The 27,035-nt window shown below is 36.8% G+C and overlaps 1 protein-coding gene across 1 annotated transcript; it reads right to left on the reverse strand.

The window, feature by feature from the left end:
* Positions 1 to 26,777, reverse strand: LOC148820066 (protocadherin Fat 4-like). The gene is made up of 44 exons (XM_088933630.1): positions 26,630 to 26,777; positions 25,894 to 25,968; positions 25,219 to 25,382; positions 24,837 to 24,881; positions 24,647 to 24,736; positions 24,044 to 24,133; positions 23,844 to 23,954; positions 23,334 to 23,447; positions 22,845 to 22,938; positions 22,060 to 22,172; positions 21,220 to 21,393; positions 20,200 to 20,328; positions 19,762 to 19,917; positions 18,969 to 19,149; positions 18,761 to 18,894; positions 16,603 to 17,547; positions 15,611 to 15,736; positions 14,911 to 15,168; positions 14,622 to 14,720; positions 14,209 to 14,381; positions 13,685 to 13,833; positions 12,902 to 13,209; positions 12,239 to 12,508; positions 11,836 to 11,973; positions 11,374 to 11,590; positions 10,601 to 10,759; positions 10,030 to 10,181; positions 9,120 to 9,288; positions 8,816 to 9,024; positions 8,222 to 8,404; positions 7,652 to 7,871; positions 6,659 to 6,789; positions 6,325 to 6,468; positions 4,887 to 5,131; positions 4,572 to 4,681; positions 4,363 to 4,485; positions 3,902 to 4,032; positions 3,269 to 3,466; positions 2,801 to 2,895; positions 2,519 to 2,671; positions 1,873 to 2,067; positions 1,153 to 1,254; positions 920 to 956; positions 1 to 534 (listed from the first exon to the last, which is right to left on the reverse strand). The coding sequence occupies exons 1-43, from the start codon at positions 26,733 to 26,735 to the stop codon at positions 932 to 934; spliced, it is 7,203 nt and encodes a 2,400-aa protein (XP_088789756.1). The 5' UTR covers positions 26,736 to 26,777; the 3' UTR covers positions 1 to 534; positions 920 to 931.
* Positions 26,778 to 27,035: the final 258 nt, after the last annotated feature.

Raw genomic sequence — 27,035 nt, forward strand, 5'->3', positions numbered from 1 at the left:
TTCATGAAAGGAAAAGTTATTTTAATTGTAATAAATAAGTTAGAATGATATATTTTAAAATACAATGAACTGTTCCATTCAATTTTAAGTGATAAGCAACACATTTTATTCATATCTGTTATTACTGATGACAAATCTCATATTTTGACATATTCTAATCCATAAATAATTAAATATATCGTTGAATTAATTATATATCACAATCAGAAAGCATTTTAATTGCCTGAAAAATGCCATGTGTATGAAAATATCAAAAAGTCTCAGTAAGTCTTTTTAAGGTAACTTTATATTTTTGATATATCACTCAAAAAATTGGAAATAATGGAACCTTCTGTCTTAGACACACTGAATGTTAGTATTAACCACAAAGAAGAAGTAGTGACTGCATGAATGAATTCTTCAGAGAGCAGAGTTGCTGGTATTCTCATTGTCCTCACTATCTGTGCCTGTCCTTCTCTCTGTTCAATCATCATTTTCCATGTCTTCATTGGAGATCATTTTGAGGCTGATGTAATCCTTCTTTGACTCTTTGTCCTAAAAAGGTTAATGTTATACAGTTATGAATACTGCATTAAGAAAGCACAGAGAATGTGCACAATCATTTAGAATAAATATTGACAGTCAAATTAGTAGCACTGCTGTAGTGCGGACGTGTGCAATGCAGAAATGAAAGTCACTTTTCCTTACTGCGCTAAGATTAGGCACTGAAATAATGGATCATCAGCTCTACAATATTGTTTTGCAAGAGGTTCTTACAAGAGGTTTTTTGTTTGCGTCTTCAAGTAGTGATCTGAGCTAGTGTGTTTTAAGAATCAAATTTATGATTTTAAAATTAAGATTTAAAATTCAAATAATATTTTGCACAATTTGTCAATTAAAATGATATAAACTGATATAATATGAAATTGCACTCTCCTACCTGTTTCACACATTACATTTCCTCTTCTGTGTTTTTCCTATTACAAAATAAAAAAAAACAGCTTAAGTTCAATGAACCTTTGTGAACTGTTAAATGTTAAAAATGTATCAGACTGTCATGTCAGAACAATGACATATAATGACAAATATAGTTTCTAAAGACCACAGCTATATTTCCCTTGCAAGTGAACAGTAATTGTTTAATACAGTAATTACTACAATGGGAGTACTCACATGTTTTCTTGATTTCCTGTTTGTTGAAGCACATTGGGGTAAGAGATGCCAAAACTAAGGGTATCCTTATATGGATCAGATTCCTTTTTTAATTTTCTGTTCCTGGAAGTAAATGAAAAACAATACCAACTCTTCTATTTCTCTGTAGATTTTATACTCAACATGCAATGTCAAACTCTGCTTTGGTGTTTACCAGAATTTAGAGAATTAGTGCAACATCAACAGTGCCACCCTGACATTAAGAATATATGAAAACTTTATATTCAAAATACATGTTGTGTGCCCTGTGTTGTAATTATCAGTGCTGAATTATATCCTGAAGGAATGAGATCCATGTTTAAATGTCTATGTGTCCAAGTGAAAAGCAGCAAAATGATAAAATACTGTGCACCAAAAGTATCTTTCAACAATAACAATACAATTTATCATTTTGAATTCATGATTTTACTTAGCCTTATTTTTAAAACTGTTGTATTTTTTATCTATCTATAAATCAACTTCTGACAGCTGCCAAAATTAACAAGTGCATTGCTTGTGTTAGGCCATCTAGATCATGAACATTTATTACAAAGAGCAAGGAAACTTCAGCAGAACCTTGCTTCCTTTTTTTCACCACTTCTGAATACAAAAGCTCAGTGCATCCCTACAATTTAAATGCAAGAATATTCCATGACATACTATGTCAATAACTTTGTGATTATTTAAGTTTCTAAAGGTTACCTTAGTAAGGTTACAACCAGAAATGCAACAAAGCCGCTTATAGTCAGAGCCAAAAGCACACTCAGAACAATGACTGATGTTTGGTCAGATGATAAAGCAAAATCTTCAAATTGGTCTTTCACTGTATGAGCTACGTCTTCACCAAACACCACTTCTAAGTCTGCTTGGATACTGTCCTCTGAGCTTTCCAATTTGCTGGAACAACAAAAAAAACAAATTTGGTTAGAAATGTTATATTGTTATGTATTATAAGTGGCTAAAGCATTTACCAGAAGAAACGTTTGAAAAATGTAGCAAAAGGAATTAAAAGATTTTCAGGAAATTTCACTTTCACATCCAATCTCAGTTTATGAACACATTTACTTTTTTGACAGTCAGCCCTCTAAATCCTTTAACTGTGAAGAATTTGTAAACTGTTTAGAAGTATTCTGCTGTACTGAGTATTGTTAACTTCAATGCTTGAACTATCTCTTAATCTTATCTTATCTACTGGACAACGTATTTGAGGCTCATAGTTACAGTATGTGCAAACTTTAATTGTTCCCAGTGTTAGGGAAAATGTCAGGAGCTAATATAATCAGCCATGAAAAGACTAGAAAAAATAGAAAAGTATATGAAATATGAGAGAAAAAAGGAAGAAACTTGCCTTTTCACCTCCTCTGAAGGCATTATTTTGTCATTGTCAGTGGCTAGGAAAGTAAAGAAGGTCTCCTCACTGCTTTTTGCCAATCTCATTTTCGAACTGATGCCATTTATACTGATTACGTGTACATCCCATCCTAACGCCTTTTCAAGGGCCCTAAGTGAGGATGACAAAACAAGAAAGAATGTTTAAAAAAATGTCTGCTTAAATTAGAAATAGAAAATAGAGCAAACATTCCACAAATAAATGAACCATTTGTTATATAGTCACGGCCATTTCTCTTACTTTTTCACTTCATATTTCTTCTTTTCCACGCTGTTGACAGCTTGATTGATGGAAATAACCACAACATCATCGCTTGAGCTGCTAACCAGAGTTACCTGAAAAGATCGCAAGAGTTAACTACATGTTTGACTCCAGGTATTTTCAGTTTATTTTTAATCACACATACAGTACACCTCGGAAAAGATTTACAGACAGGCATGTGAGCATTTCCTATATTGTACGATATCTCTTTGATTTAAAGGATTGCTCAAAACATTCATAAGCATAAGCAGGTGAAGCATGAAGAAAGCCAGTCTCAAAACATTCTGCAATTGAAGAGGTTTCAGGTTAGAGGTGAACCAAATGTTTCAGCTGACAGTTTTTGCTTTAGTTTATTGTTTCAATTTAGTGTGAAACTTGGGTCAGAGTTTCTTTGCACATGGCCACACAGCTCTCCATTGCTGTAAGTAAAGCAAGTAAAATTCTTACTTTTACAGTTGTCACAGCTGCCAGCCCCTTGCCATTTTGGTCTTTGGCCTGCACTTTGAAAGCAGACTCTCCAGTTTTGCCCTCTACAGAGACCACATAAATCTCCCCCGTTGATCCATCAACGTCAAACTCCTGACTTTGACTGTCTGTCAGACTGTATTCTAGAAGTCCATTGACTCCACTGTCTTGATCAAAAGCCTGTAACAAGACACGATTGACATCATTTACCATTTTCAGGTTGAAAACTAAACTGCTCTTGATTTCAACTGCAGAAGCATATGAACAGACATGAAGGTGGGTCAGGCTGCCAATAAACTGGCAAAGGTTAAACAGTAAGATTACAGAATTAAAAAAAAATAAAAATATTAAAGATAAATATTTTGTATGCTGTGGTGGTTTTGCCCCTGAACGTTTTACTTGATAAATCTGCTACTATTTCTCCAGTTATCTCATGCTTAAACTGTGTATTTTAATTTATTTTCCATGGGGTTGTATCAGAAGCTCTCTTTCTTTGCAATGTTTTTTCCCTTATTTCACTTGCTTTGCTAGATTTGAATGTGTATTCTATGAGTCTCCCAGGGGGTCCTTGGTCATGGCCTTGTTCAAGCACTGGTCTCAGTCCTCTGCACTTACCCTCACTTGTACCACTGGTGACTTGTATGGTGCTATGTTGAAGATGCTTGCAGAGTAGCTCTCCTGGCTGAATTTAGGAACCTCATTCACATCTTTAACCAAAACGGTCAGTCTTGCAATATTTTTACCATCTTAAAATGAAACACAATTTAGACACAAAGCATTAGAGACGCACATTGTGCTGCGACACAAAAGATCTGCTTGCAGCTGCACTGTTCAATAAACTCCTTAATAATAAGTTAAGGTTCATCAATTGGGAAACGATGTGCAGTAGCTCCTTTAGCCCATTTTAGTATATTGTTCTTTCCATTTCATTTTCTGGTGATATTTTTTTTAAAATCCAGCCCATTTCACAAAGCGGAAACTGGGTTCCACCTGTCAGTTAGGCCCATGTTAGGACTCCATGTGTCCAATGTGAAGTTCACCTGCAATCTCAGTATAAAATAATAAGAGATAATTACCTCGCACAGCATGAGAGAGAGGACCTATGGCTTCCACAGTAATGAAGTACTTTGAAAAGTTCTCAAAGTCCAGATTGACACTGGTATACAGTGCCCCAGTGTTTGGATTCAACTGGAAATGATCTGTGGGAAGGAGACACTGTTTCAGAATCACTGTGTACCAACAATAAAATATAGTAAAATTGCTGCAATATTTATTACACACTTACCAAGCTCATTTCCACTTCTGATTGTGTAAGTAACATGAACATTGGAGGTATTCAGCACAGAAAACGTGTACACTAGGAACTCAGTTCCTGTGTTTTCTTCAACATCAACACTGTATGCGACACAAAAGCCTATATTAAAATGCATGATATATTTTCCCAGAAAAAAGCCTAAATGTTACTTCCAATGATTGATTCTTAGCAGCATGTGAATCATGAAACCTCAAGGGACAGAAAAACCCAATTGTTTTTTTTTTAAAAAACATTTCCATCACTCTCTGTAGATCTGCCAAATGTTCATGAAAGACACTACAGTACCTGATCTCAGACTGGTTGAACTGGGGCTGAAATGGGCTGTTGTCAATGACTGCCACAAACACACGGGCAGTGCTGTTCCTTGGAGGATCTCCGCGGTCTCTGGCTTCCACAGAGAGCTCGTAGATGCCAGGGTGAGGCAGACTCCTTATTGTCATGATGGTACCTTTGAGCATGTCCTCTATTATAAAATACTTACTTTCTGGCTCATGATCAAGCAAGTAATACTCTACCACAGCATTGTTTCCCTGGGGAAGGAATTTCACGTCAGAAGTTATGCAGACAGCCTGAAGCTCTTATCCTTCAGCTGACATATTGATAAAAGAAACATGTTAATCCTATATTATTTCTGTAAATGTGCCCATCCTGTCCTTGCAGCTAGTTTTCTGGTGAATGTCTGTGTTTGTGTTGGGGACAAGACAAGCTCCCTGACGCAGGCAGATCAATAGTGTGAAACCTAGAGCCCCAACAATCTACAGTATGACGATACTGACCCATGTAACAAAATCACTATACTTTAGATCTGTTACATGTTACTTTGACCAAATAAAAATCTTCTAGGCTGTCCCAATAATAAATATTCATGTGCTCTATTATTATTAATATTCAACAATATTAAGATTAATTAAAAATAATTGGTTATTCATGTACTTAACAGGGTTCCCTACAAGATCAACTGGCCTATTTAAACAACTGTTTGGTGGAGCCACGAAATTTGATTAACATGGAAATGGGATCACAGGCAACACATTCTTTTTGACAAGGAAGTGCACAGTAGAAAGTGACTCTTTGACAGCTGTGGTGCTGATTTACAGCACATCGCTACTAAGCTTCATAAAAAAAGGTCATAGAGGTGGCTCATCAGGCTTGTTTGGTTGCATGTAGCCAATTCAATCAAATATTTCTGTTCAGCCATTTCTTGAAAGAAATCAGGATATCAACTTTGCCAACTTGCCTGAGGAGCTTGTTTCAGGCTCTTATACTGTAGGTCTTCCATCATGCTCCACAGCCACACTTTGATACAGCCAGTACTACAATAGTTATACAATCCTGCTGAATTAAATTGAGGAGACAGTTGCTGCCAAATTCTGCAATGCAGAATTGGATTGGAAGGGCTATAAATTAAGTTGCTTAGCTTTCGGATTAAACTGCTTTGTTGCACCCTAGCTATGCTCATGCTTTCTGGTGTCTCTCATTGACACAATCTCCTATTTGTTTCAGATTTCATTGCACCACAATGCCTGGCTTTTACAATAAAGTGGTTTGAATAGGCCAACCAAGTTCATAAGCATCTTACGTGTACTGTATATATATATATTTAAAAAAACAGAAATGTAAGAGCTATTGCTAAAAGATATACTGTACAGTAAAATGATTTGAGAAACGTTAAAAGACTTAAAATGTGCTCTTGCTTTGCTCTTGCTGCTTATTGGCACTTTACCGTATCTTGGTCAGTAGCAGCAACTGAAGTGACCAGTGTCCCTGCAGGAGATGTCAGGTTCACCCTGGCAGTGTAATTGTTTTTCGTGAACAACGGAGGATTGTCATTCTCATCCAGCACTGAAATTCTGACCTCTGTTTTAGTCTGCAAATTAAGAGAACCATTTGTTATACAGACGCAAGGGTGTGCTCTGCCTGTTGAAGCTTCAATTTAAGTGGGAAAGAGTGGACAACAGAATACATTCTACTAATTTCCACAAACACATGTCCAACAAATGTCTTCCTGCTGATGTGACTCTATTTCTGCGTTTTACAGTATGGTTTTTGAAGTTTACCTCATAAAAGGGAGCTGTCTTATTGTTTGTTGCAGTCACTGTTATGATGATTTCTGTTTTGTCCTCATAGTCTGGAGAACGTTTCACTGTAATGTTCCCATAGTCATCAACAGAAAAATCCTCTCCACCCTCTGCAAACACAAATACCTTTATTTCAGAGGTCTATTAATATGAACAATGTTCAAATGAAATCACTTGAATAATGTGTAAGTCACTCCAGTTTCTGAGAAAACACAATCAGCGTGGATTTTATGAAAGTTTATTATTAATGAACGGGAGCACTTATGCAGCTGAGCATTTTTTATAAATCTGGGTAAAATATTGTAATAATATTATAATGTTATAACATTATAACACTTGATATCAGATGGATTTGAGCTTACTGATCTCTTCGTGAAGCTAAGGAAAATTGTGACCAACTGCACAAGCTGAATGCTCATTAAGACCTCTGGCTGTGCCTAATCAAATCCCAAACTGTCTTCTTTTGCTAGACTGATGCTATCATTATTTCCATTACTTGTGGAACAGTCACATTGTATAGCATTCGGTACTGATTTTTCATTCCAAAAGTTTAATTGCTTGTATTACCTTGTATAAACAAAGCACCTTGTGTTTGTATAAAATATAAGGTATTTTCATTGCTGCAATAAAAGCGGAGAGCAAAGGTTGCAGATAGTTTAAAATTGTGAAACCCTGTCAGGGGAGATCATAAAATACACATTTTCCTTCTACATCTAGAATTCATTGACTAAATTGCTGGGTCCATTGTGTACAGGCAGACTTTAATAAATCTAAATGATGACTGGTTTACAAGTGGGTGTAAAGACCAGTGTGATGTGTCAAGTGTTGTACAGCACAAACCCATATGAAGAAAGCAATGTCAATAAGCTGCATCTCGATTTGATTAGGTCATTTATAATCACAAGCACCCTTTTTTCACAGTTTTAGGACTGTAAGAACAAACCACACAGCCTGATGGAAAGTCCTCTTTACCTGTGATGTTATATGCAATGAAGGCGTTGTCCCCTGTGTCTTTGTCGGTGGCTCTAACCCTCCCAATGTAAATCCCTGCTTTGGTATTTTCTCTCACAGTCATGAGCGGCACAGAGTCAAACACAGGGGGATTGTCATTGATGTCAGTGATAGAGATGAACACAGTGCAGTATCCTCGCTTTTTCTCTGGAATGCCATTGTCTTCTGCATAGACAACAATCTAGACGAAGAACAGATTACTGTACAGTACACCAGTGTGTTTTCAGTACCTAATTCAGGTATTATTAGATCATTCAATGGGTCAGAAAGTCAGAATTCACTGACCTCCTATGGAACGAAGATGCATCACAAAGATAGTTTACTAGCTTAAATTGCTTACGCTGTACTCCCTGTTATTAGCAAAAAGAGATCTCCTTAAGGGATTTGTTCTCACTGAATGATTGCAGTGTTTTTAACTTAGCAAGGCAATCCCCAAGGTGATTTATGTAAAAAAAATGGAAAGGTTTTGATTCCAAAAAGAATACAGTACCTGTCTGCATATCTTTTTCTCTGGAAAGTGAGAATGCCTACCTGATATTGAGCAGGGTCGCTCTCAAAGTCAAAAGACATTTTAGTATGAAGAGCTCCGGTGAGGGCATCTATCCTGAAAGAGTCTTCATCGCCACTGAGAATAGCGTACCGCAGCTCCCCATTCTGACCGCTGTCTTCGTCAGTGGCATTCAGCCTGAGAATCTGGAGTGATGCGTTCTCATTCTGCGGAGACACAACACCACATCAAAACCGCACACTAAAGCAGTATTTGTTCCAACTATTTACAGTATAAGGCTTAAATACAATTCACATGGGTCATCATTAAACAATACGACCATATTTAGATCCTATTTTTATATCTATTAAGGAACCAAAGCATAAAGTTCTCCTTCCTCATCCAAATCCTAACATGTACTTTAAGAATTAAAATCTTTGGTTCTGATGTCCATTTTCTTTAGCACTTTTCATGTTAAATCTGGGTGACTTAGCCACATATGCCATGGACCAGTCACGATTCCATGGAGTTAAATAATAGTACTGTACAGGTAAATTGCTGTACAGCAGAAGGGACAGCATAAAGTATTCACTAGTGGCCAATTGGACTAGTGATATGCTGTTTACTGACAGCCTTACCTCTTTCACGAACACTGTGACAGAAGAATTGGGGAAAACTGGAGGAAAGTCATTTTCATCCACCACAGTTATGTTAACTTTCGCCTCACCGTAGACCAAAGACTGGTTAGAGTCTGTAGCTCTAATAATCAGTATGGATGGGAAATGAGACACGTCAAGGGCTTGCTTTGTCTTGATTACACCACTGGAAGTGTCCATAGTGAAGTAGTCTAAACAGAAGCACAGAGAGAGGCTAGTGAGTGACTCGGTACACTTTACAGTTGAGACTAAATTGAAAAAGATAGCAAGTCCTAGTGATGATTACCATTGTCATCGCCATACTGAATGCTGTACACCACTGTGGAAGTGTAGAACACATGTGCTTGCATGACTACTGTGTCAGGCTGGGTTTTCTCACTCAAAGGCTGGGGGCTATACAGCTCTGCAGAGAAAACTGGCATCTTAAGGTCTCTTGGTATTATCATTACAGTTACCTGGAAAAGATGTAGCACAAATAAAACAAAACAGTATTTTTTGCTGTCTAAGTACAATGAAGCACAGATACAACTTGATATCACTTCACAAAGGATGAGCTATGCCCAAACCCAGATTTTAGTAGATGCAAAATACTGTAAAACTAGTTTTCAATAAAGTGATCAAGATAGTTTAAAATGTAGACAGCACTGCACTGAGATTTTCTAATTTCCATTGCTGAATAGTTGCTAGCTCCTATGTGTTTAGCCAAACTCTTTTTCAGCTGACTGTATTAACATTTACTTCAGTATTTTCACTGTACTGTCTAGACCCTTGGGTAGTATAATAACCTAATTATTTTCAAACAGAAATATACTTTCACACTATAAACAAAAAATAACATTCTATAATAGTTCAGATAAGGATTCGCTTATTGTTTTATTGTCAATTGTGTTATCTATAGAAATACTTATGTAACCTGCTGGTGCTTATGTAAGAACAGTTACAAATGAGAAGAGCCATTTGGCCCATTTTCTAGTAACTACAGTAATTGATCCAAGGATCTCATCCAGCTGTTTCTTGAAAAAGTCAAGGTACTGTATCTTCTTTGACAATATGGCTGAGCAGTTTGTCCTAGATTCCCACCTCCTTGTGTGTAAAGAAGTGCTTCTGTTCTCAGTTTAAAAATGCACTTCCACCTAATTTCCACTGCTGTCTTGTGGTTTGTCTTTCATGGGTGAGCTAAAGTGGATGTGGTTTACCTTTGCAGTGGAAGAGAGCTGTGGAGTTCCATAGTCTGTGGCCATGACAGTCAGTGAATACTGCTTTACTACAGAGGTTGGAGTCAGGTCTTTTGTCAGAGTGAGTTTCCCAGTTGTGGAGGAAAGACTAAACAGGCCTTCACCATTACCCTCTTGAGGAAATGGAAGAAAAGCACAATTGTAAAAAGGGTGCACCTAACACAAACACATTTACTGTATGCAACCATTAAAAAACCTGGCTTAGATAATAACTTTCCAAGAGCTTGTGATTCTTTTTCCACACAGAATGAGGTGAAGAGACACAACGTTTTTTTCCTCTTTCAAATAGTTAAAAAATACTGCAAGGAATATGTTTTTCATTGTTTGATACTGATGTCTTTTTTACATTGACATGTCCTAAACAGTTTGACTGGTACAATATAGGCTTCCACAATCAATGATATAATGTTTTGAATTATAATCGTAAAAGTGTTGACTGGTTTGTAGTGTTGTTTCTGCATTAGTCCTTTTACAATGACATACAAGATTAAGAACAGCTATATTTATCAATACAGTACCCTCTTATAACTACCTGTTATATTGTAGTAAATCCCAGCATCATTTTCCTTGTGCCCATGTGTTGTGTTAATGTCTAAAACCAGTTGGCCAGCAGTACTGTTATCTCTCAAGAACACACTGTAAGAAGGATCATCAAAGACAGGGCCTTCTTCATTGATATCTTCTACTTTCACTGCAAAAGACAGTTTATTCATTCATTATTCAAAAAATGTATTTTCCTTTATAAAGTCACAATTAGCTTTCACATGTATAATTATCCAGCTCTGAAACAGTTCTCACATCTAGCTACACATAATAACATGCAATCAGCTAACACCATCTTAAAAGAGTGTGGCTTGCCATTATAGACACACTTACTGTAGGCAGGTTTTTAGAAATAGCAAACAGGAAATGCTACAATATGTGGTGGTAACCTTTTTCACTACAATCCTCAAAAGTCTCACTTCTAACAGATTGTTTTGACTAAAGCTTTTCAGAAAATAAGACTGTTTAACCAAGACCTGTACTGGATAAGGAGCTTGTAAGACAGACGAATAATACTAGTTAACAGAACCCACTGAAAATAATGTTTTGATACCATTTTTTGCATGCACAGGTTGAGCTCTCTTAATGCTTTATTATTGCTTTTCAAATGTATTTTTAACTGCTAACACAAATGTACATAAACTGTAAGTAATATTTCTGTATAAACGGTATATTACCAATGTTCTCTGTTTGCCTCTATTTAAAGTTCAGTGCCATTACAGGCCTATTTTATATGGCACCTCAGAGTATTATATGCATTACCTGTAACAATAGCTGTGTCCTCCAGGTCTGTTCCAGGGTTGTAGGCTCTTACTGTAAATGTGTACTGCGGTCCCTTTTCATAATCCAGAGGATGAACAATTCCTATTCTCCCAGTTAGCTCTCCAATGTAGAAGGGGTAGACTGAGGTTTCCAGAATTGCATAGTTTATGATGGCATTGTAGCCTATATCATCGTCTGTAGCAAACACAGTCAAGAGCTGCCAGGGCAAAAAAAAAAGAAAAAACTATTGTACAAATCACATCATATGTCAAATGTTTATCTTTGGGTTTCTTTAGAGATGAAGGCTGATGTTCATGGTTCTATACAGGAAAACTGGTAAGGGCCATAATTGTATAAAGCAAGGAAGAACACACAAAAACAATTTTTCAATAGGTACTAAATAATAGTCCTACAGTAAATGTGTCACAGAGGTGTATAGCAGGCTGGGAAAGGAGAACGTACAACACCAGGTAGCTCGTTTTCTTTAACGGTGACTTCATATGCCGTCTGATTGAAGACTGGGGCGTGATCATTGACATCCTCAACAGCGATATTGACAGTCAAAGAGGAAGACAGAGGAGGAGTACCAGCATCACGAGCCTGTGGGGGGGATAAAGAGTCCTTGATAAACCAGGAGAACAGTAGTACTGTACATCCATCTGTCTGTCTACATGCTTTTTCAGTGTGGTAATCTCGTTGTCTATGAAATACCTTTAAGAAGAGAAATTAACTAATGTTAGAAATGGGTTAGAAATCTGATACCAGATTGGTTGAACTCTGTCTTCTGTCAAAAACAGCCAGTGAAATGTGTGTTTCAGAATTTAGTGAGGTAAGTATGATTATGGCACACATGAGGGCTACTCACCATGATAGTGAGTAGATATGTGGCCTCAGTTTCTCTGTCTAGGGGTTGGGTAATCCTCAGTCTGCCTGTGGAGCTGTTCACCCTAAAGGTCCCATTAAAGTCCCCCAGTAAAGAATAAGAGAGTCTGCCATTATCCCCAATGTCCAGGTCTGTGGCAGTGAAGTAGCCAGCCTCTATACTTTCTTGGCCTTCTGTAGCTGACAGATGAGTCTGAATAAAAGTTGAAAACTCAGGAGCATTGTCGTTTACATCCTTCACCTGGATTGTAACCTGGAATCCAAAGGTAGAACAGTTAAATAAAATAGATCACAATATAATAAGAATAATTTATTATATAAAATTGATTTATATATAATATTTTTTGAGTGACCAATAAAAATCCCAAGCAAAAAATAACCTGAATCTCAAACATGTCTAAACACATGGCATATTTTTCAATAAGTGACTTTTGTCTGATAGAGAAAATCTATTTTCTATAATGAAAGTTGTTCTAGGAATTGAAAAACAATTTTTTATAAGAGAACTGAATTACATTTATCAAAATCTCCCATTTTATATAATCAGCAAACAATTTATATTTTTAGAGCTACTGACATTACTGACTTGGAGTGCGTCTAATATGCAGAATGCCACTGGCCAAGTGGAATGTAATCAGTTCCTTACCACTGTCAGTGCAGTGTTGGGTGGGCTTCTGGAATCTACTGCTTCCACAGCTACAGTGTACAGCTCCTGCTGCTCTCGGTCCAGTTCCTGCAGGGTCATGATGTTCCCGTGTGTGTCAATGAAGAAGCAGTCTGGGTAGGACTTGATGGTGTAGTTGACCTTAACGATAAGGCTCCCTGTCACAGCCTTGACAGTCCCCACAGAGGTTTTTTCTGGTTCGTTCTCTTTAATGCTGAAGTTGTAGTTAGCACTTTCAAACTTCAAACCAAATACTGAATTATCAGTCACCAGATTGATCAAAACCAAAGCTGTACAGAAAAAAAGATGTGTACAATATGATTAGATGTGCCTTTCCTGTTTCTATTTTTTACTTTAGATTTAAGCTTTCCTTTATTTGTTCTGTCTAGTATTGAATGCCTACCTCAAACCAGTCTGATTGCTGTCGCTAGTGGATGAATGGAAAACTCAATGTCAGGGATTTAAACTTAATTACATCTTAAATTAATTTAAAATTAAATCTAATACAAAACTATTATGCACAAAAACAACTAGAAATGTTTGGCTAAAGCAAAGCTTAGGCCAGAAAAAGAAAGACTGATACTAAAACATACTGACTCAGGTAGTTTTCCAGAAGGAGTGCCTGTTCATTTGTCAGCTGTACAATGTCAGCTGCATGATTAATAGATCATATATTTTATACAAAGGGATGTACTTGTGGCAGGCATATCCTGGCATGTAGTCTAGATCCTTATAAGAGCAGAAACCAATCGAGGGTGACATCACCTGCTGAGCTGAGTGGAACTTCTCCATGGTCCGAAGCAATGACAGTGAGATTGACCATAGTGTTCTCAGTCACACTGGACAGGTCAGAGGCCAGTGTGATTACCCCAGTATCAGCATCCAGGTTTAAGTGAGGTGAGACATTGGAGAACCTGCAATATAGTATAAACAACCAGAACACATTTGACTGAAGACAAAATGAGCCTTGCAGAGCCTGACTCTGCAGGAGAATACAGATTGAGTTTACTCATAAAAAAACATGAAAAAAGAAACTTCAAGCAAACAAGGTCTGTTGCTCCAGTGCTCTGTGCACATTATCTCTGCATTTAAGAGTTGAGGCTGGGATATGGCAAAGGTTTAAATTGCCACCTGGGAAGTCTGTACAGTCTGGATACTCTAGAAGCTTTTACTGTAAGAGCTCTGTTTTGTAAAATAATTAAATCAGTGGTTCTAGCATAACAATGACTAAATACACAGTACAGAGGCATCAAAATGACATCCAAAGTGCGGAGTAAAACATACAGTACCTATAAATAATTTTGGAGTTGTTGCCAATGTCTGGGTCCTGGGCAGACACTGTTAAGACTTTGTCTCCCTCTTTTGCATTGGCCACAAGGACACTCCCAGTGTAGGATGATTTTGTGAATTTAGGAGCATTGTCATTGATGTCTGTGACCTTGATTTTGATACCAGTGACATTCTGTTGGGGTGAGAAGAAAGTTTTATTAGTAAATAGTACAGACATGTCATTGGTAAGAAAAGATGTGATTTTCACCCTTCTATCTACATTCTGCACTTCAGTGGTTTCCACCTCTTAATATCTTTGCACACACCTTCTTAGTATCAGTGTAGACCTGTTTAACTAGCACTTGATATCTTTTCTTTGCATTTTTACACTAAGTGATGTTTCTTGCTGTAAATTTAACATGAAACTCTTTACCTTTCTTTGTGGTATTCCATTATCAGAAGCCACAATTACCATCTCATACAAATCTTTAATCTCTCGATCTAGGGGTGCCACAGCAACTAAAGTCCCATCCTTTAACAATAACAAAAAAAATACAATTTTAGAACAGGATTTTTTTGTTGCAATGGATGCACTGTCAAACACACTAAGTTGAAACAAAAGCCTAAATCTTTATTGAAAGCATATATTACAAAAACATTTTTACAAAAAACTTTTCAAAGTATAATAAACAAAACATTAAATAACCATGAGTACTACTTGCCTTCTGAAACTGAAACAACACGTTTGCATCTGCAGACAATACAGACAATGTAACATGTCCATTTTCACCCTCATCAAAGTCGGTTGCTCCAATCCAACAGATTTCCCCAGGTGCGTCTGGGCGGTAGCCTCCCTCTGCAATGTTGATGTTTTGGGGGAGGGTTATGAACTGGGGGTTATTGTCATTGACATCCAGTACTGTGATGTTCAACACAGCACTAGAACTTAAGCCACCAGCATCTCTGTCCACTGCAACCACCTGTACACATGACATGAAGTTTAACACACAGCCCACTGTACTACTGATGCATACCTGCAAATTATTCAGTGTTAAACAGTTACTGAGTAGTCTTCAGCATTTTCTGTCAGCCTTACAAACTATTCAAGATTGCCGCAAACGACAATGCTGGAACTTGTTCAAAACTAACAGGACAAGATTATTTTTTCTGCTGTCTTCTATCTGGCACACAGAGGTAGAGGTTGTAGAATTTTGTAGAACCAAAAGGGGCATCATCACAGTTGTTGATAAAGCTGAGCACTTTAGATAAGCAATCTTCAGATAAGATGAAAAAATAAAACGTATATATGATAATAAAATGTATGTTGGGACCACCACAGATAACTGCAGCATGGAAATAAAAGCTAATTGTAGTGGCAAACATATAATGAGAACTAAAACTGAGCTGATGTCTGCATCTTACCATTAGAATATAATTGCTCTTTTCTTCTCTGTCCAAGGAGGCACCACTGTTCAATGACAAAGTGCCCTGGTTGTTCATATTAAATGTACTGCTGTTTAGAATGAAGTGTCCTTTTGAAAACCCATCCTGTACAAGAAAGCAAAATAAAGATCAACGTTCATTTAGAGACTATTCTCATGTTTTAAAAATTAAGTTTATGAATGAATGCATTCATTAGTTTCAAATGCTGAACTATCTCTGAGTACAATAATTCCAGAAAGCTGTATGAGGTTTACAACAGTCAAGCAAAGTCAACAGCACTGGTGCACAGTTCTAGGGTCTTGCTCATTTTTATGCATATTTGGCTGCTTCATTTTGGTTTAAAATGATGTACAATTTCAGATAAATAGCGATGATGCCTAACCAAACTGGAGATCCATTGAAAGAGATTTATTAAAATATATTGCTTGGTGTCCTTTAAAAAGTGCAAGCAGATGGAATTAGTTGTCTTTGATATAAACTGACATTGTATGTACAGACAGGCTTTCTTTATACTTAAAATAATTCAGATGCAAAATTATCCAGCTTCCCTGCAGAGTTACAACCACACTTGAAAGTAAAGCAAAAGGTAGTCTGACTCCTTTGTTTATCAACAGCAAAGGCAAAGAGACTTTCAAAGCTTTTTCCACCAGACCAGGATTCGTATTTTATTTGCTTTAAGCAGTAACATAAGCATAAATATGGCAATCAGGACATGGAAAAAATAATGTTAATTTGAGCATGGTTTGGAATTTTTTAATGGACTCTGTGTGGAGAGAGGGAAAGTGGACATATTTTGCCCAAGAGCAAAATGCTTTTGATAGTTGTCCTGTAAATAAAGAGTTTATATTATCTGTACCAGATCTTTTTATGATACTTGAACTTGCATGCAGGAGGGGTAATTTGTCAGGGAAAGACAGGACTCGTATTGTTGTCAGTAGTGATAAACACAAAGATAAAGTATTGCTCCTTACCTCATCTTTATCTGTAACACTGACTGTAAAAACAGCAGCCCCACTTGGTATGGTTTCATAGACAGAGATATGATATTCATCCTCATCAAACTGAGGTGGATTGTCATTCACATCAAGCACTCGGATAAGCACAGAACATGTGCTCTGAAGGCTGGGTGTTCCCCCATCTTTGGCTTCGACTGTCAGGATGTACTGCCTCACAATCTCAAAATCTAGGGGTGAGCTGAGGCTCAGTGCCCCAGAAACACGGTCCAGTGTGAAGACTAAAGTATCACTGGGTGTCTGCCCAACAATTCTGTACTCTACTACAGAGTTAGGACCCTCATCCAAGTCCACTGCTGTGACATTGAGCACTGCATTCCCCACACTCATGTCTTCGGGTATTTCTACCTCATATCTGGCAAGGCTGAACACTGGATAGTTGTCATTGACATCTGTAACATTGACCCCAAAGGCAACTGTGCTGGACTTGGAGGGCTGGCCCTGGTCTCTTGCAATTGCTATCAAGTTGTACTTTGCCTTTACTTCCCTGTCCAGTTCTTTCACCAAAGTTATCTGTCCAGTCCTGGGATCTATGTCAAAATTCCCTTCTCCGCCTTGTAAGGCAAAACTGATTTCAGCGTTGAAGCCATCGTCCTCATCCTTGGCCACCATGTTAGCAACTACAGTACCATTTTCTGCTGCTTCTGGGAGAGCGACATCAGGGTAGCTCTTTGTGAAGACAGGACTGTTGTCATTGATGTCAACAACCTTCACAATGACATAGGCCAGGTCCTCAGAAGTGCCGTCTGAAATTGAGATTCTTATAGAGTGGTTTCTGTGACTTTCATAGTCCAGCTTGACTTTGGTTGAAATGACGCCATTCTCGTCAATTTCAAATGTATCTGTCTCTGTCAGGATCCTGAGAGTTGCTGGTACAACAGGGTTCAAGGACACAAAGTCAACCTGGAAAGTTAAAACAAGAGTATTACCAGGAAGTTTTGAAAATAAAAAAGAAAAGAAAACTCTGAGAATTAAACCCAATCTAGTGTTGTAGTTTAGATGAACCAACACCAAAACAGAACCCAGCATAGTAATTCAGCATCATGTCAGCTGAATTGTAGATTGTCTAATAGGAAGGAAGGGCTGTCCATTATTGCCAAATGTCTGTTAAATGCATGACATTTTTTCAGCCCCCAAACACACTATTTTATGAGAAAAATATACAGTATATTCTTTCTGGATCTTTTGACTTTTTAACAATTGCAATCAATAAAGTTAATTAAAGATTGTTCCTGTACCTTTTTGTTCATAAGTATATAAGATCTTTATTTCAAAGTGTCATAATAAGGTATAAAATTAGCTAAAGCATACAAAACACAAACATCCATTGCAAGCAATTGACCTGCCAATATAAGGCACTATCAATATTCCTGAATTTTAAACCTTAGTATTGTTTATTTTTACCTTATTTTATGATTTGTGCAAGGTATGGTATATCCGATTGTACAGAGCTTTAGCAGTTCTTCTGTTCTGTAATGGACTTAAATCCAATGTGCATTAAAACGAGGGTTTAGTGTAATGTGCTATACCAAGAGTAATAGGTTTCAAAGAGCTGCCCAACTAACCAAATAATGTTGTTGAAATATCATGAAAAAGCTATAATGTACTACAGAAAAGTTTTCCAATACAAATTAATAGACTGTAGGGAATGCTGAATTGAAGCATTCTTTCTAACGCTGTCACAGCTAAAATATGTCATTAACTCACTTCTGCTGCAATGTTCACTTGTCAGCCTGGGATTTAGTATCATTCTGACAGCTCATGTGTCAAATATATTACTTGTTAATATCTTATAAAAACAACACAATTTAAAAATCTGAAGTTTTTGCAACGTGGCAATGATGATGTTATATCTGAAAGGCATCCTTCTATCAATGTGATAATTTTGCTGAAACATTTTATGAAACAAAACAACAGCCTTCTAGTTTCTGCAATGTTTAGATGCTAGCCCACAATTATGTGAAATGATCATGTCTTTCAGGGGCCCAAAATCCAACACATCCTCTTTCATCCTAAAGACAGATTTAGTTTAGATGTACAGTATTTGATTTTCCAGTGCAGGACTGTTCTCCTTCTCTCTGGAAAAGGAAAGTGTTAGATGCTCATGTGTTTTTACCTTCACTATTTGTACAGGGGCGTCTTGTTCTTCCAGTATGGTCCCCTCATAGGTGGGCTTCAAAAACTGTGGGTTGGAGTCACCAGGGGCACGAATATCCACAGCAACAGAGGAGGCCCTAGGCACCTCTCCTCCTGGAACAAAAAAAATCTTTAAGCCCTTCCAGGCAAAGCAGGGGCAGATTTCAGTGTGCCTGAAGCCAGCTTACCATCTGTGGCTCTCACGTGCAGCAAGAAATGAGACACACGGTTTTCCTCTAACACAATCTCCTTGAGTAATGTGATGACTCCCGTGTCTGGATCAATGTGAAAGTATGTGTCCTGGTTTCCAGCATCTATTTTGTACTTCACTTGGCCATTTGCACCCTGGTCTGGGTCTACAGCTTTCACCTAAGCAAGCAAACAGGTTGTAGAAGTAATAGGTGTTACACAATAAGGAGCTCATATTGTCAGTGTCATTCTGTTTATTTCTGTTTTGGAATTTCTCAAACTTGTTTACTTTCTACTTTGCTGCAGTAACTTAAGAAAGTTATTTTTCTGAATTGTCGGAGTAAAAGAAAACAAGGTCTGCTCAATGCTCTGCAAATGGCTGTAAAATAATAATAATAATAATAATAATAATAATAATAATAATAATAATAATAAGTTCAGGTGGGTAGCTGCGTCAGCATACGTAGACTGCAAAGGAACAAGTAATAGATTTATTCCATACTTTCTTCTCTTTTCAGCATGGAATAAACCTATTACTTTTTCCTTTGCATAATAATAAGCCTATTCCTATCCATCAAAGCTTATTTAAATGAAAATAAAATGCCAAGGATCTTTTCATTGTCCTGTTGTGTATCAGAATTACTTCAAAATATATCTGCATGGTTTTATGAAGTGTAACCCGCACTCCAATTCCCCGAAGGGATTAAATTCTGTACATGTACCTCACCCAGCACTCCATTGCTGGCAAGCAGAAGCATGCCTTTTTCACACAGTTCCACAGTCTGCATTTACCTTGACAACAGTCATGCCGACAGTCTGGTTCTTGAAAACCTTCCCTACATACTCAGAGCTATCAAAGCTGGGGCTGTTGTCATTTTCATCTAGCAGGTGTACAAGTACATTCACTGCTTCCTCTCGCTGGGAAGGGCTGTCTTCTTGTGCTACAATCTTGATGGAGGAGAAGACAAAGTTACAGGAGAGTCTCTCTAGAACAAAGAGCTAAATTAATATTAACACAAAAAACATAAAGCAAGAAATCTCTGTCTCTGTCTCCAACTTTCACTGCATTGAAATTGTGCTAATAGATACTCACAATTCTTTTTATTAGGTTTTCTAATATTTCTTAATATTTCAAAATACCTACTGACTGAATATTATAGTTAGTTTGAAATACAAAAAACTTTCAGCTGTCCATTGATATAACTTCTTTAAACTCTTTGAAACACTTACCTGGAGAGAAAAGCTTGCTCTTTTTTCTCTGTCCAGAGCAATAGAATTCTTCACTGTAATGACTCCATCAGCGCTGATCTCGAATGGTGAATCTTCTGGAGTGATTCTCAATACTCCCCTAAAACCTCCCTTAATAATAAAAATCAGTTAACAAAATGCATGTTAGTGAGGCCAGAAAGGGGCGCTTACCCTGCAGTCTGTGTGGGTCTTAATGCCCCAGTATAGTGATGGGGGCACTATACTGTAAAAAGGTGCCATCCTTTAGATGATATGTAAAACCGAGGTCCTGACTCTCTGCGGTCATTAAAAATCCCAGGGTGTTTCTCAAAACGAGTAGGGGTGTTACCGCAGTGCCCTGGTCAAATTTCCCATTGGCCTTTACCAATCATGGCCTCCTTATAATCCCCATCTCTTAACTGGCAACTGATAGCTGGTGTGTTTGTGAGCGTACTGGTGCACTATGGCTGTCGCGTAATCCAGGTGGGGCTGCATATTGGTGGTGGTGGAGGGGAGTCCCCATTACCTGTAAAGCGCTTTGAGTGGAGTGTCCAGAAAAGCGCTACATAAGTATAAGGAATGTCTGTGTGTGTGGAGTGTGCTGTTCAATTCTAACACTGCCATTCATTGTAATTCGTGGATGTGCTGTGATGTGTTACGGCTCTCAGAATGGCAGGGGTGATGGCACAAAAAGCACATCACGTTAATCATTCTGATTAAGAATAGGAGGCTTTGGCAGGCAGCTTTTTATCAATAAACTTTTTTTATGTGAAGGATAATTTTTGTTTCATTTTTTTCTTACCACTAGCACTGGTCTAAATGAAGAACAATGGATTATAAAGAGAAATTTAAAAATAGACTGCTGGTCTAATTCTCCCTACTAACTTAAATGTGGTTTAAACAGAGAGGCCCCAGGCACATATGAAAAGATTCACCCAATTCTATAATAAAGAAAACAACAGTATCTGGAACCACATTAAGAGAATGACTTTTGAAATAAAATGTAAAAAAATCAAATCCTACTTCATCACGGTCTGTTACTTTCACTTGAAGGATAACTGTGCCATTTGGAGAGTTTTCTGTAATGTTGAGAGTGTAAGAATCTTTGTCAAATTCTGGTGGGTTATCATTCACATCTTCTATTTTAACAAACACAGTAGCATCTGCTGTCTTCAGACTGTCATCTCGCTGCGATGCCTTAGGCAAAAAGACAAAAGAGAAATCTCAGGCATACATACATAAAATGCTGCACTCCAGTTACAGTGCCTGACATGTACGTCAATCTGATGAATAAATTGGGAGGAAACTAGTGCTGGTTTTACTGATCAAGATACTCTTGAAAGAGTGAGACAAGATGGTAAAAAATACATTTAATTGGAATAGAGCACAAGAACCCTGACCATGACAAGCAGGCTGAAAATGTATAGATGAAACAGAGCTTCTGTGAATATGGCAAAATATCAGTTTCATGTTGTTATAGTATATGCAAATATAATATGCATTTTTTATAGAATTCAGATGGGAGCAAAAAGCTACTGTTTATGATTACCTAAAATAATTGTATTTACACTGGATTTTTCTATTTTGGACAAAGAAACTAATCTGAACTAAACATGAACTTCAGTAAAAAAAAATGGCAAATACTGCTTTTCATTCCACTGCTAGATATCATAATCTTGTATCAGGACTACACCGGATCTATCAGAAATCCTGGGATTTGCAACAAATCCTTGTTCTGTAAGCCCTAATGTATTTATGGAAAAGAATATTGTTAACCATCTTCTTTCAGATGTCAGTTCTTCAAAAAAAACACCATTATTATTTCCTTTGTAGCCTTAAATTTGAAATAAATAGAATGCATACCTTAATATTGATTTCTACAGTCTCAATGAGCTCTCTGTCCAGTGCTATGAGCACAGATACAATTCCATTGTCCTCATTGATGTTGAAGGAGGAAGTGTATTCCTGGGGAGTCACTGGGAAATAGAGACAGTTATGCAATGTTAACAGGTTTTCACATATAGCTGTAAATGTCAAGAATAAACTGTCACACACTGCTTGTATTTTGCCCCCAGAAATGTATTTTTGTACATCTATGGAGATAGCTTTCCTTTTTTGAGATGCTTAAGCAGTTATTTACTATTTATGCATTAGTGCACGATAAGATGTGTTTATTGTAATGTATTTATTATAATGCATTAATACATAATAGAAAGTGTTATAATTAGTTACCATCTTATTAGATTTATTTGTTAAAGATCAGTATTGTAACTACTTTCATTCGTTCTACAAATTGGAAAACTACATGTTAACCAAACCTGGTAATCCCTACTCTTATTACTGATAACTCCACACATTTGCTCAGCAGGTACTGTACAACTACATATTGATTTTTGCTTTGGCCCCTGATGTAAAAACACTTGGTATTTATGAGGTGCTTTACCCCGGTTGCTCTAACTGAGGACCAGCATTGCTGGGGGTGAGGCCTGTGATGGACCGGAGTCACATCCGGGGGAGTCAAGTGCTCTCTGGTCTGCTAAACGTTATAGAAACCAGGATGAGCTCTTGCCCAATGAGCTGCTGTGGCTCTGGCACGGACGCAACCTTTTTTACAGAAAAAAAAAACTATTAAAAGTGTTGGGAAGCACCTGTAGTGATGCTGTAGCTAATAGGTGTGTTTAACCCCAAATCTCCGTCTTTGGCTTCAATGGCTGCTGGGTGGACAGTGCTGAGCTCACCCGTCTTTGAAAGAGAAAAAAAACAAAAAACACATAAACTGGCAATCTAAAAAATAGAATAGTTAGGGTGCGCATGTGGGAGACTATGGGCACACATGTGTACAGGACCTCTTCCAAGTCAAACATGAGGGTGTTGAGCATCATGGCCCTCAGTGACAGTGGATAAATTAATCTTCGCAGGAGCGAAGTTAGAACAGACACAGCAGCTCACATTCACCGCAAGTCCATTTAGAATGAACTTCAGTTGCGTACAATTGATATCCATCCTTACTAACCGAACCGTTACTGAGGAGAGGGGCAGCCATTTGATACGGTATCTAACCCAGAAGATTTCGTTCATTCATGTCTTTTTTTTTACCAGCAACCAGCAGCATGTACAGGATGCAGAAGCAAACTCACCTTATGTTCAGGAATGGTGGCACTGTACAAGTTGTGATTGAAATAAGGGCTCATGTTGTCATAGTCTGTCACTGTAATGGCTACATTTGTTTGGCTGGATTCATTTTTTGGATCCTACAAAACAGAATATTTCCAAAATTATAATGTCAAGCCAAATCCACCACACACCCCAACCCCCTCAATGATTTCTTTTAAGCTTAATCACTCAACAAAATTGATTATGGTTATGTAAACCTTTGATTTTGAAATGTAATCATTTGAAAATGATTAAATCATTTTTATTTGTTTAAGTAATATGTAAACTAAGCACAGCTCAGACTAATCAATTTAATTCTCTTCTTTTTGAAATGATTATGTTTTATATCTACATATAACATTCTGTGCTACCCTGCCCTGTGTTTCCATGCATGGCTACACTGATTAGTAGTTTCTCAAAATGTTGTTTATTTTGCCAGCATGAAATGAACACAGCACATATGCTATGGAGAGGACAGAGGCACAGTCCTGTACCTGTGCTTTCACATTGAAGCTATAAGAACTGGCTCTGTTATAGTTGAGTGGGCTCTTCAACAAGATGGCTCCATCCCGAGCTTGCACTTCAAATTCACTTGGAGCTGGAGGCTTCAGAAGAAAGAAAATGCATTCAGAATAAATCAGTTAAGACTCTACTTGACTCACCTGGTGAGAAGGAGAAAGGTTTTGTTTCTTACCACAATTGAATATGTTATGCGATTGTTTTCTGGGCTGGTATCGAGATCTTCAGCTATCACTTTAATTATTGAAACACCCACTTGATGAGCCTAAAGTCACACAAGCCAAGACAATGACATAAAAGGATTAATTATAAACAAGTATGCAGAATAATATTGCTCATATCATTTTTTGACGATAGAGGATACACCTCAAGTTAAAATACACAATTCCGTTTTTTTTTCAAGGAGGTCATCAGAGATGTTTAAAATTTAAATTTATATTTCTATTAAATTTATATTTCAATGACTGATGATGTTTTTCCACAGAAGGAATAATCCATGCTCAAAATGAATTTCAACATCGTCGTCTGATATCTGTTTGAAAAGGTAATGTAGTCACTCCAATTACCTATATAGTGTTCTATGATTCTTGATTTTCTTTACATTTTTAAAGCTGTTTTTAAATGTGTACTATTTAGTTAGAGTGGTTGTCTTGCGCTGTACTCTATTGTTTGTCCCTAGCTATATCTGCCCTGATTGCACTTATTGACAGGCTCATAGAGTAAGACTACAGGAAGAGGCTGTAGTTTTTCTTGCTTTTCAAAGAAACAGTGGTCTCACCTCAGTTACAGTGATGCTGTAATTATTCAGCTGGAACACTGGTGCATTGTCATTGATGTCTGTGATCTGGAGTTTTCGGTTATTCAGTACCTAAAAAATGTTGAGATTAATAAACAGTTCAATCAAAAAACTTGTTAAACAAACAACACTAATAATGTTAAGTTTAGAAGTCAGGAGTACCTATACTTACTGAATTTTTCACACACTTGATAGCATAAAAAATCTCCCCACTGGTCTAAAAAACAATGTCAAAGAAGAAGATTACAAACCTAAAGCTTTTGTGGTTTCTTTTTGACCTATAAAACAAGAATATTTCTGTAACAGAATAGTGAAGCACCAAAGGTGCCTTTATTGTGCAGTCATTCACTGGATCAGTTATAGTCCTTTATGACCTGATATAATCCATGACTAATCTTGTTTTTTATATAGTCATATGTTATTTGCAGGAACATTTAAAAACCAGTAACAAAATTTAATAACAGAACAATCTAATTTAAAATTATTAAGTTGTTTAAAAGAGATTACTTGAACTAAAGAACAATTTTTTGAAGCATGGATACAGACAGACTCACCTCATGGAAGTCTTCAGCATCCAACTTTCCTTTAGTTAGTACTACTGCAGTGTCAGAGCCTGATGTATGATTTAATTCCACATATTGCAAATGACTCTCAAATCCAAACTTGACTAATTGCAGACCTGTGTCAATTGGGACACCAGTAATTGTTTCCACAATACCTGTTTTAGAAAACAAAACAAAAAAATTTAATAATTTCTGGGCCTTTTTTTATTCATAATCCTGTTCCAGCGGCAGTAAAAACACATTTCACACTGTTAACCCAACTAGAGCACAATTCATTTATACTGTACCTGCAAAATGTGAACTACTGTAAATCAATTTATATTAATAGGGCATAATTTATTAATAAAATATTGTATAATGTATGATGTGATATAAAAAAATGAAGATATAAATTCAGCAAGCACACAAAGAGGGTTTCCCTGACTACAAACTGAATTTGGTTGGAATGATAGTGCTTCATCTAAAAGGAAAAATATGTCCATATACTATACTGTATTTAATATCTCTAATATAATACAACCATCTTGATTATTTTTACCCTGTTGCTACTAATATTATATAATGCTATAAATGATACAAAATTCAGAAAAAAAATAAAATATTTTTTCAGTTTCACGACTGCATTATTTTTATGAATGATGGATTTATTAATTCTGAATACTTTACCAGAGTATCCTTCTTCCACTGGCCCAATTACAACTGGTTCTGCAATACCTGTTTCACAATTTATGTGTGTTGTCACTGGAATAAAATGAATAAATTTAGGAATTTGAAAAAAGGCATACAACAAATGTTGGATAATGGTAAAAATAAAGACATTCTTTTCAGAAACATCTTTTTCAGTTTTAAATGTTTTAATTTCTTACATTGATACACTACTTAACACAATTTACCAATTATTCATTATCCTAGAAGATTTAAGGCATTGAATGATTTAGTTTTTACAGTGGTACATTTTTAATCGAAGGTGAAATATTTCACTCAGCACTATAGTGCAAGCGACTACATTTGATATAAAATATTCCTGTTTAGCTCGTAATAAACTGGAAAGAGAATCAGAAATGTGCAAGAGGATTCTAAACACTCTCGCAATCGTTTAATTTTTTCGAATACATAAACTCAAAGAAAAAATATTGAATAATTTATAAAAACATACCACAAATTGGAAAGTAGTACAATTCTTCAGATAAGCTTTATTTCTGTCCCTGAGGTTAATAATTTAGTTTATTTTCTTTGGAATCACATAAAAAAGCCTAGAAAGACTATCCTTTAAATTTAAAGGTAGCTGAAGTGGTCAGACAAGTTTTACCTTCTAAATATCTCCTAAAACATCTACATTTATGATCCAAAAGTCACATGTTTAATAACTGTTCTCATATAAAGAACATTAGAAAATACTCACCAACAGCTCTGCTCATTTGAAAACACAAATTTCCTATTAACATGAAGAACAAAAAGTGGTGGTACTTCATGGTCTCCATTGTTTGCAGATGAAGCCCAGTTACCATAGTGAGGGTTTGGGGACCACCTGTGCAAAAGAACAGGCAATGTCCTTTCTTCTTCACAGGTTTACAGCTAGAAACAACCACGCCTGCTTTTCCGAATCTGGTTGGTTACTAGAATTTACAACGTTCAGTACTGCTATAATGCAAGAGATAACAAGAGGTCAAAGTTTCAGTTCCATTTCTTTTTCAGTCAAGTCAATTCTTAGCTATTCACGAGTCCCAATGTACTACTTAAGAGAACCACATCACTCAGTGACACGAAACCATAAGGTATTTTTAGAGGCAGACCATAAAAACTGGCTT

The sequence above is a fragment of the Atractosteus spatula genome, chromosome 15 (assembly GCF_055471065.1).
Source record: "Atractosteus spatula isolate fAtrSpa1 chromosome 15, fAtrSpa1.hap1, whole genome shotgun sequence".
Taxonomy (NCBI): Eukaryota; Metazoa; Chordata; class Actinopteri; order Semionotiformes; family Lepisosteidae; genus Atractosteus; species Atractosteus spatula.

Bases quoted from the DNA above. Each gene is read 5' to 3' on its own strand.
- LOC148820066 (XM_088933630.1), bottom strand. From the start codon at position 26,735: ATGGTAACTGGGCTTCATCTGCAAACAATGGAGACCATGAAGTACCAC. The intron at 25,383-25,893 runs GTAAAGTATTCA...TTTCTAAAACAG, and splicing joins AGTGGAAGAAGGATACTCTG to GTATTGTGGAAACAATTACT. The intron at 15,169-15,610 runs GTAAGATGCAGA...TCATGTGTACAG, and splicing joins AGAGCAATTATATTCTAATG to GTGGTTGCAGTGGACAGAGA.